Source organism: Leptonotus elevatus, chromosome 13 (assembly GCF_054856555.1).
Source record: "Leptonotus elevatus isolate MCC_2025b chromosome 13, RoL_Lele_1.0, whole genome shotgun sequence".
Classification (NCBI taxonomy): Eukaryota; Metazoa; Chordata; class Actinopteri; order Syngnathiformes; family Syngnathidae; genus Leptonotus; species Leptonotus elevatus.
In genome coordinates, this window is record NC_141251.1 from 6,428,710 (window position 1) to 6,439,858 (window position 11,149).

The 11,149-nt window shown below is 40.6% G+C and overlaps 1 protein-coding gene across 2 annotated transcripts; it reads right to left on the reverse strand.

Annotated features, from left to right (window-relative positions):
* Window positions 1–1,935: 1,935 nt before the first annotated feature.
* Window positions 1,936–10,989, reverse strand: LOC147163612 (leucine-rich glioma-inactivated protein 1-like). 2 transcript variants are annotated; one of them, XM_086092775.1, is made up of 9 exons: window positions 10,775–10,989; window positions 10,407–10,679; window positions 10,255–10,326; window positions 9,274–9,345; window positions 9,095–9,166; window positions 7,645–7,716; window positions 6,376–6,545; window positions 5,849–6,013; window positions 1,936–4,398 (listed from the first exon to the last, which is right to left on the reverse strand). In XM_086092775.1, exons 1-9 carry the CDS (start codon window positions 10,843–10,845, stop codon window positions 3,581–3,583), a joined length of 1,785 nt encoding a protein of 594 aa, XP_085948901.1. In that variant the 5' UTR covers window positions 10,846–10,989; the 3' UTR covers window positions 1,936–3,580. The 2 variants fall into 2 exon arrangements, with proteins under 2 accessions (XP_085948901.1, XP_085948900.1); XM_086092774.1 differs by having other exon boundaries at window positions 10,407–10,776.
* Window positions 10,990–11,149: the final 160 nt, after the last annotated feature.

Genomic DNA, 11,149 nt, shown 5'->3' on the forward strand with positions numbered 1-11,149 from the left:
CCACTGGCAATCCTTTTTGGTGTACTGGGTTGGGCAAGTTTGTTTAAACACAAACAGTAAACAGACGGCCCTATTGCGGGGGGTCCTCAAACTATGACGGCATTCTATTCTGTTGATGGATCGCAATGCAAAGTGAATAATAATAATAATGAATAACAAACAGTACGACATGGAATCAAATAGCAACTTTTTAAAAATCTTTTATTAACTGTTTGAAACGTCATTATTGTCAGAAGTTTGTTATTTTCCAGCACAGTATATATATTTTTTTATTTAGTTGTAGTTTGCAATGCTGTAACACTATACTGTATCTAAGCCGTTCATGTAGCTTAATGAGATAATCAAAATAATAGAAATGCTGATGTGGTGCAGTCTTAAGTCATCATCGTTTATAGCCTGATGAAGGATTTAACCAGATTTGGACACAAGCAATTAAACATCTTACTGATATGTAGCTAATTGGCTGGCAACCGGTTCAGCTGGGATGGGCTCCAGCACCCCCGCGACCCTTGTGAGGAATAAGCGATCGCGAAAATGGATGGATGGGTGATATATAGCTACATATTCAAATGTATATTAGAATGGGTTAAATTAATGCATTTCAAAATAAATGTTTAAAATCAATAATATGTTTTAAAATGTAAATAAAGTAAGACAAAGCTGTTGACCTAAAACTAACGTTTGTTTAATTTTTAATTTTTAATTTTTTAATATACAAACCCTCCCCACGGTCAAATATGTATTAAAAATAGTGACCCTAAACAACATAATGGGGGCATACATGTGCAATCTATGCAATATTTATTTATTTGTCTCTATTATACACTCATTCCCAATGTTTGATCTGTCATACAAGCACAAGAAGCAAACTTCATTATTTTCCAAATATTTTCATTAAGAAATGAAATGACTTTCATCATATTTAAATGGTTATATTTACAAGCTGACAGGACAATTTAAAATGGAATGTCTACTTTTTAGTGTCTCGTTTTGTTGTTGTTGTTGTTTTGGGTCGCCCTTCATTATATTGGAGGTTATTCACAGTAACTGTAAATGAAAACAAAAATTCTATAATCGATTATACTTATAAAACATACAATAATGACAAATACAAATAAAATTAATCAAACTGTTTTTGCTACACTTTCTCATTGAATTCAATGCACATCTTGGCCACCAGGGAGCAGTAAAAGACAGCCAGTCGGATATGAACGTAACAGAGAAGACGTCACGGCACACGAAAAGCTGAAATTATCCAACTATAAATTCATTTGCATTATAGTTGTAATTTGATTTATGACTGACTGATTTCCACCACACTTGTTTTGTGAAGTCGTCATATTGAACACTTAATTATTTTCCCAAATTGTTCATTGTTTGGGTCGTTCTACCAATTAGTACTCATCGCTGCAGGTGTGGCGACAGGAAGATTTTTGGCTTGGGGTCCACAATGCTAAGCTTGTGTAAACGTCTCAAGGGTGGAGTCCACTGACAATCCGTCAAGCACACAATGCTTTGTAAAAAAAAAAAAAAATGAAGAAAAGAAGAAGGTAAACATGCGTTACTCGGTTGGACAAGATTATGTATATGATACAGCTAATTGTATTTTGGATAGTCAGCACGACTGTCGGACTGATTGATACTGAAATGTGGATACTCTGATATTAGCCGTCATGATATTGAAATCAATGCACATGATAAAAAATATTCTTACAGATGACTGTATTTATGGTGTGTACAGTGTCTATATGACTATCGCCATGGCTATTTCCCCCGCTACAGTCACGTAACAACTCTTAAAAGTAGGCAAACTACAAAATGTACTGATCAGGTATCAATACACTATGGCGCAATCAGTTATTTCGGGACATATTCATCAAATCTACAGAATTCTGAATGACAGAAATCATGCCACAAGCTCACATGAAACTAATCGGTGATTGAAGCTTTTATTGAAATATAGCACAATGTTAGTCATCGATGATGATGTCATCCTAACCGTGACACTGTCAGAGCTGCTGCTACAATTCAGAATCAATGCAACTAGACCAGGCAACGAATCGATTCTTGAGAAGAAAAGAAAGAAAGAAAAATGTTAGTTGCAGTACCAGTTTGTATACGTGACAGACAAAAGGGGAATCAAACCTTAGTTTAAGGTTGTGAAAATAGTGTCGAGTGCTCCTGAAAAACGGTATCATCAATAGTTAAAAAATACAAACATTCATAATTAAAATGTACAAGGAGAGAAAGGCAGGTATCTTTAAATATCAATCGAACTGCTGTTGCCCTTTACAAAAGCGCTTTTTTTTCTTTTCTTTTTTACAAATTGGAATCTGAAAAATGTAAACATTTCTTTTTTGGCAGATTGGTTGAAAAGTTCCACGTGAGCATTACTTTGTGCTGATAAATACATGAGCGTACAAATGTAATGCGTGTATGGCTGATGGTAAAAATCATGTTTTAATGCACATTCTGGATTTGTGGACGATGACGCATGGATGGTTTTGATCATGCACGAAGTCTGATTCTAGCTTGAGATGCATGCATTGCGCCCGACCTGGATCATCCGAGTAAAATATGATGACGGGTAAAAAGTATTGGGACATGCTGGAAAAATCCTTGAAAAACAACTAAAATGGCCGACTACTCGTACATGTGTGAAAAGTCGGCCATTTTAGTTTGAGGTGGCCGTTTTGACGAGGTTTAGGACTAGCTAGCCCCCATGGTGCTCATTTACCTGCTAGGGAGCTAGCTAGCTAGCTAGCTAGCACCTGGAGCTAAAGCCAAACTGTGGCAGGGTTTTTTACTTTCTGGACCTGGATTTGCCACCTGTGATCGTCTCTGCACAACTATTAAAAAAAAATAATTAAGCATGGAACTAAAGTCTGATGACTCGCTGTAAAACACAAAACTCTAATGACTCAGCTAAGAGTCAGCGCAAAAAAAGGGGGGGGGGGACTCAAGAACCATTGCCTGATAACACAAAGGAAGTCAGCCATTTTAGTTTGAGGTGGCCATTTTGACTAGGTTCAGGGCTAGCTAGCGCCCATGGTGCTTGTTTACCTGCTAGGGAGCTAGCTTGCACCTGGGGCTAAATCCAAACTGTGGCAGGCTTTTTACTTTCTGGACCTGGATTTGCCACCTCTGATCGCAATAGGATGAAGTAGCCACTTCTAAAGGCCGGTAAACGAGCTTGTTTACCTGCCAAATTGTGTTTTTACTTTTTAGACCTGTATTTGACACCTGGAATTGGACAAACCTGTCGTACAAGGACTCAAGGAAAATGACCCTGAAATAATCACCTCAAACCAAAATGGCTGACTTCCTGTGTATTTTCAGGCATGACTTCTCGAGACATTTTTGTGGGTCTACTCATAATAGACGTGCCTAAAAAATGTCATGTTGTGAACTGAATATTGCTTCGGAGGCTGAATTTTCAAATGTGATTTTTTTTCCTCCTGATTTATATGTCCCATTACTTTTTCCCAAGGAGAACATATAGTATAATAATGCATGCCTTTCTCAAGATAGCATCAACTGTCATCTAGGCCTACGTATACCCGTCCGTCCGTCATAGCGCTCAGTTGCTCAGGTCGATGACCAGATGCTCGTAAATCTGCGTTTTCCCTTTGAAACTGGAGGCGAGCAGGAACTGGCGGTTGTCGATCGAGACGGGCGAGAAGGCCCTCGGCGCCTGGATGTTGAGCTCCTGGAAGTGGACGAACTCGCCTTTCTTGGCATCCCAGCGGTACACCTGAGTGAAGGAGTAGTCGCTGCCCAAGATGGCGTACTGCCAGCTGCCCACCGCGAAGGGCTGGAACACCATGGACCCCCGCGACGGCACCGTCTGCAGTTCCCGAAAGAGGGCGCCGTCCCAGCGCATCACTTTTGAGTCGCCGATGAAGCGCGTCAGGCAGAGGAAGAGGTCCGACTTGACCTGGAAATGTTTGACGGCGTAGACGTCCTCCATCTCGGGGATGTCGGTACGCCGCTCGAAGAGCTTCGTGCCTTTGTTCCACTGGTAGATGACGGGCCTCTGGGAGCTGCTGGACAGGATGAGGTGCGGCTTGGAGGAGATCTCCATGTATTCCACGTCGGTGTCGCGGTACCAGGGGTGGAGCGACTGGTGCGAGTAAAAGCCGTTGCCGTTCCACTTGTAAATGGTGGTGGAGCCGGCTTTGGAGCTGTCGGCAATGGCGAAGAACGACTCTCCGTCGATGCGGAACGTCTCCACGTCGTTGGGCTTGCGGATCTTGAGGATGTCGATGCCTTGGAGCTTGATGAACTTGTTGGCCGAGACGTCTCGCTTGTAGATGTGCGAGCCGCCGAAGAGCTGAGCCACGATGATGAAGAGCTGCTTGTCGATCACCAGAGGTTTGCAGATGACTGTGGAAGTGCCTGAAGTGGAGACAGTTGATGCTTTAGGCCAGGGGTCAGCAATCTTTACTGTTTAAAGAACCATTTTAGGCCAAATAAATAGCCAGAAATCTGTCTTTAGTCACAACACATTTGAACATTGTGATGAATGAAACAGCATGTTGGTGTTAAGTCTATTTGTACTGAGGACCCAAAAGCTATATATATATATATGTGTAGACATTTCATTTTCTTCTACCTTTCGTCTTCTGTTTTTTGTTGTTGTTTTTCATACTTCATTTGTCATAATTTTTTAGACTTTTCTGTCAAATTTATGACATTTTTGGCAATTTTATGGACTTATTATGGTAACTTACTGCCTCTCTTCTTTATTTTTTTGGACATTTTATGGCTATTTTTTGTCATTTTTTTCTTGCCTTTTTTTGCTATCAATTTTCTGACTCTTTTTTTGGGTTGCAATTTTGTGGACATTTTATGGTAATTTTTTAGTATTTCTTCTTTTGTTTTTGGACATTTTATGGTTGATTTTTCCATGCTTTTTCTGACTGACGTTTCTGGCAATTTCGAGGACATTTTATGCTAATTAGCTTTTCTTCTGTTATTGGACATTTTATGGTCACTTTCTGGACATTTTTAGGATTTAAAAAAAAAAACACATTTCCACCTACCTTCTTTTGGGCTCTGACACTTTTTGAATATTTAATTATAAATTTTTATTTAGTTATTAATTCATTTAAAGAGTATTTTTTTATTTGAAAATCAAAAAAATCCATCCATCATCTACCGGTTTAAAAAATTAAATCAAAAAGAAAATGTTTAAAAACATTTAATAAAAAATAAATGCCATCCATCCATTTTCTGTACCGCTTGTCCTCACAAGGGTCGCGGATCTTAATAAAAAATAAATGAATATATATATATATATATATATATATATATATATATATATATATATATATATATATATATATATATATATATATATATATATATATATATCAGCTACTGGCATTCCTTAGACAAAATTCCATGGTTTGGTTAAACATTTTGGGTGTGAACACGGATTTTCCTGTGATAAACGGGGGTTAAATGTAGACTAAAACAAACTATTGAAACTTTAGGACCTAGTCTTAGTCCTATGTGGCAACAGCTGCCTTCAGGGGTGGCTCAACATTCTCACTGAAACTCCACTAAATCAAGAACCAAATGTTCCTTGCTGCACATTCGGAATTGATTTGTCTCTCAGTGATCATGATCCATGTAAATGACACAAGTGGCTTGAGTAAACAGGGCTGACATCATCTTGTTACTATGTGTGTGTGTGTGTGTGTGTGGCAATCTTATTAGATGACGTTACTTCCCGTTTGAATCTGCAGTTTAGCAGAGCATACAGAAACTTGGACTATTTTGTTCATTTGTTCACATTATTATTCACAGGACAAGACCGATCACAATTTGTTTTTGTACTTACTGTCGATATCATCAAAATTCCTGAAGACCATCTCCACGTGGTCCCACTCCATGAAGCTACACTTGCCAATGAAGGGCTGAGCAAAGACCACATACTGGTCTTCGCCGAAGGTAAAGGCCTCCACGGATATCGATTCAAATTTGAGGGACTGGTAAGAAGCAAACTCTGTGAGAGGGAGACAAAAAACAAATGAAATCAACAACAAAAAGCATTCAGGAGAGTGGAAGATTTTACAATTAGCATAATAGGCTTCAACAATCACACCTCAGCTTCAGAAAACAGGTGAGCTGTGATTGGCCGTTGAAGCAACTGTGATGTCATCTTCAGTCGACAGCAAGTGGCAAAATGGCCGCCTTCTGATACTGATAAAAAATGCTGGATTTTTGCTGCTTAACTCATATTACACTAAAACAATATTAACCAAAATACCATATTTACACCAGTGGGGCTGCATAGAACATATTATTTATGGGTTGACTTGCCCTTTAGATCACCCGACCAACAAACAAAAGTTTGCAGGACAGCACCTGTGGTGATGCAGTCGAAGGACTGCAGCACAAGGTCGTTGATCTTCTTGTCCTGCAGTGCCGACGGGCCTTTGCAGTAGATCTGATCCACTGTGGCGTTGGTGCTGTCGATCCACTCCACCAACCACTTCAACTTGCAGTCGCACGTGAACCGGTTCCCTCGCAGATCTCTAGACAACGGGTGACAAAGTTCAGAATTCAACATTTCGGTTTTGAAATAGGTCTTGAAAGATACCCGGAACGTGAATTTGGCCTGGTGAGTGACGTGTGTGCCAATCAGCGAATCAGAGCGTAGTTGGCTGTTAGCTCAGGTTAGCCAGTCTGAGCATATTTTTTTATTTTATAAAGCGTCCTAAAATAAGTTATATTGTAATTCTACTGTGCTCTCATTAAAACCAGGAGAGATGTCAGAAAGACTGGGGGGGGGAACAAAAGTTTTGTTCCGTTTTGTTTCATGTGTGTCTCTTTATGATGCAGCACTCGTTCATTGTATTACTTCCGGCAGCGCCATTTCAGTGTGCGTTGCTGAAAATAAGTAAGTACTTTAGTTGTGATAAATACCACTTGTATCTGCTGTTCAACGTGTGTTATATATGTTTGTAACTCACGTAACTTCGCCGTGTTTAATTGTCTCGTTGACGTTGCTGCTGCGGCGCTCAATTGCCTCGTTAATGTCACGTGAGCTTCGGTGCTAAAAATAGAACGGTGCCTCTTGCCGGCCTTCACAGACGCAAATTGTAGCCTTTATACATACTACATTCTATTTTATAATGTGGCTTTTTGCGTTTCCCATTGGGTTTTATGTATCTAATGTATCCATATTTTTTTCTTCTGTTTCGCACACACACGATGCTCATGTCAATAATTTTCCACCTGCTGCCATTAAAGCATTCAAGACATTCTAGATTCCTGATTCTCTGACCGGAATCAGATGGTCCATAGCGCCCGCTTCAATCGGCGTAATTCTTATAATTAATGTGGACAACACGACAGAGGAGTCACAGACATGTTCAAAGTCTCATTAATTCCAAATTCTCCCCCCACTCTTCGTGCAATTTTAATGGTGTGAAATGTGCCAGCAGCCCACACACTTTTAGAGCCTCGGCCGGAGAGGCGTAATGAAGCCGTCAACTAAATATAGAGGCCGCTGTACAAGAAACTCATTGTTCATGTTTGCATAGTTTGACCCATTATGTAACACAAACACATTGTGCAATTTTTCAGACTTGCAAGTGTTAAAAAAAAGAAAAGAAAAGAAGTGACACTTACACTTTTGTTAAGGCTTCCAGGCCCTTGAACACATCTTTGGGGAGGCTCTCGAGATTATTGTAAGCCAGACTCCTGTAAAAAAAAATAATAATAAAAAAATCATGTGTCGTCATCAAGTCCAACAGTTCTTCTCCTCGCTTTATGCTAACGATAAACACACGATATTGCGCAATAGGAGGAACAACTTCTCAGTGCAGATGTTTTTCGGCTGTGTTTTCTTGCCTGAGGGTATACTGTGCAGCAACAATGCAGGTTTGTTGCTTTTTCAGGTAACACCTTGAATTATGATCTTCATTATTATTATTTGTGTTATCATTCTTCTTATTATTATGAGAATAGCACCATATTCTTTGAAAACAAACCGAACGTGAAGCTGTAAACGCATAATTACTGTGCGTATTGTAATATTGGTGTGTTGGATGTATGCCTTTAAGAGGTGTGGCCTTGTGAGTGACATCGGGAGCTGAAGTTGCTTTTTGGTTGCTATGTGAGGTAATCGACTATGGGATGACCGTAATTTGAAAAATGTGTAAATTGGGGCACTAGCATGTCAAGCTACCACTGTATTATATGAAAATATTTTTTAGAGCCATTCATCAGCGTTTATTTACTCAACTGCAGATTGGGAAGGTGTTTATTTGGAATACTTGTAAATAATTTGAAGTCATGCCAATTGGAACAAAACAAAATATAAAGGATGCTTGATAAATACTTTCTCCACACTCTTTAATCAAACAGAGAAACTGTTTACATTTTAATGCTGCTGTTTTGGTTAGCAACAGAGTTCAAATGGGCTCAGCACTTAACCCTGTAATGTCCATGTTTTAAACAATAGTCGATATTAACTAAGATAGTTACAGCTAACTAACTTTTTTCCCCCCTCTGAAGGGGGATTCATTTATTTGAGTGAGGCTTTTATTTTCCGCAGCAACTAATTGGGGCATGATATCATTTACAGGTAATTTGAGAAAATACACTATCTTTATTTATCTACGTTGGTCGTTACTGAGGACGCAGAAGTAAAGCAGCGTGCTGTATATCTCAAATAAAGCCGCCACTCCAATAGATGCCATACTTCAATTATTCACTGTAATCCAATTAAACAAATGATTGCCTCATCTCAAATAGACGCCTGCTTTTCCCCCATCGGGAAAGAATCCGTAGCTTTATTGTTAGAACGAGCCATAAGAACTTGATTGCAAAATTAAATAATTATACGACGAACAAAATGCACATTAGCAAACTTCACCAAGACTACTCGTCTATTTCTCGCACGCTGTTCATCCATCATACGTGACGGGGCGGAAACCTATTTAAGGCACAATTCATTCTTCCTCCAATTAATCTGCAATATAATTCATGGTGTCCTTATTTTCATTTTTTACATATGATAGTGAAACCTCTCAGTAAAAAATGTGCAGTAATACACGTTGGAGTGTGTCATACTCACAGATGCACTAAGGTTTTTAGTCCTCGGAAAGCGTACGGCGATATGGAATTAATCTGGTTGTTTTCAATGAACCTTTGACGAAAAGATAAACAGTGCTCAGTGAAGTCACGAGTAACGAGAAAATGTTGCATATTAAGAACACATTTTTCACAACTTGGATTTGTGGGTCGTTCGCTCACAGATATTCCAGATGAGGAAGGCCGAGGAAAGCGTCCTCCTCGATAGACTCCAGGTTATTGGCTGTGAAAAGGCTGCACAGAGATGTCAGAATTCAACATTATACTTTTTTTCGAATGACAAATGTTATGAAGGAGAAAAAATAACTAAAGACTTGAAATCAAAATGAAAAAAAAAAAACACATCAACATTTAATATGGTTTATAACCTTCACAATACAATTGAAAATTATAAAAAATATTTTTGAGATTCATTTTTCAAAAATAATTTCCAGTTGAATACAATTTGTGGAAACTTTATTTGGACGTACTGTACGCCACCATTGTTATTTACGTCGCAACACATTCAGTGCGTAGTGACGTAGATGTGAAAGGTCTATAAAAAAAGCAAGTTAAGCCTCGTAACGTTCCCAAAGAAAAACAACATGCGATCGGGAGAGTCACCCTCCCCACGCCGTGCTCTCGTCATTCACCAGACGCATTCAAGAGTTTTGTGATGGGGGTTGAGGGTTGCTCACATTGCTCGGCAGAGAAACGTTTCTTGTGAGTAGTAATATGGCGGCCTCGCAGCTTCAAAAGTCTTGGCCTATCGGCTATCCAGTAATATATACAGATCAGCGAATATTACTGAAGTTTATCAGTCCAGATCGCAACGACTCTTCTTCGCTGGTCTATATGACTATTATACTGCCCCCGGTGGCTGAGGTTGTTATATTATGACATATAGTACACTCTATTTTCCTTACTCGAAGACACATTTCCCAAAACTTTATTTTGAGGGGTGAGGTTGGAATGGTTTACAGTAATTGCATATAGATGAGTTTAGTTTCAATTTCAATGAGGAAAGATGATTTCTGATGTTTTTTTTTTTTTTTTCAGTTTCAAACGTAGTCAAGGAGGACTCAATGCTCCTAACATGGCGTTAGTTTGCAGCAAAATAAGAAGACAGGGGGGGGGGGGGTAGATTTTGAGTAGTTTGCTTACAGGAGGTGCAGGGCGGGCGTGTGGATGAAGCTCTCCTTGGGGATCTCTGTGAATTCCGACTTGACGAAAGACCTGAGCAAAGGGAATCGAACAAAAACACCGCAATGAAGAGGGAGGAAGGAGGCTTTTCGAGAGGGCTGAGGCTGCCTTACAGTGAGATCACGTCGGGCGGGAAGGCTCTGGGGATGAGGCCGGCGCTCTCGCACAGCGCGTTGTCTTTGGTGCAAGTGCAGGACGCGGGGCACCGCGGCTGCCTGGCCCGCCTGCAATCCGCTGGCGGCGGCCCCGCGCACGCCAGCACGAGCGCGAGCGCGAGCAGCCACGGGGATGCTCGGCGCGGTGTGGGAGCCATCCTCCTCCCGGGTCGTCCTCCGCGCATCAGCCGCTCTCCTCCTCTTCCTCCTCCTCCTCCGCCACCAGCGCCGCCGCAGCCGCTTGTTTATCCGCGAGGCGAGCCTTCTCCTCCGTGGTGAGGACCGAGCGGACCGAAATGAAATGTCAAATATTGCGACTCACGAGAAAGAGGGAGCGCAGTGTGCACGGGCGCAGGTGGGGGAGCCCAGCGGGAGCAGACGGAGCTCGCATCTCCATCCGAGTAAAAAAAAAAAAAAACAACAACCACGCCTTATGGTTTGGGGTGAGGAGGAAGAGGAAGAAAAAGAGGAGGAGGAGGTGTGAGCTCTGTGGTGAATCAGCTGGAGAAAATGCATGTCATTTCCACTGGTGGGTGGATCAATCCGGATACTGGATTCATATCGTTGATATCGTTTGATATCGGAGTGAAAATACATGTCATTGCCACTGGTGTGGGGTCGTTTAAAATATTGATATTGTTTGAGACTGACAGGAAAATGCACGTCTTTTCTACTAGTTGGGCCAGTTTCATTAAAGCATT

Excerpts from the sequence above, each read along its gene's own strand:
- LOC147163612 (XM_086092775.1), bottom strand. The coding sequence starts at position 10,845 with ATGGAGATGCGAGCTCCGTCTGCTCCCGCTGGGCTCCCCCACCTGCGC. Across the intron at positions 9,167-9,273 it reads CTTCCTCATCTGGAATATCT|GTTCATTGAAAACAACCAGA; the intron begins GTGAGCGAACGA and ends TTTTCGTCAAAG. Across the intron at positions 6,014-6,375 it reads CTTCGACTGCATCACCACAG|AGTTTGCTTCTTACCAGTCC; the intron begins GTGCTGTCCTGC and ends TCCCTCTCACAG.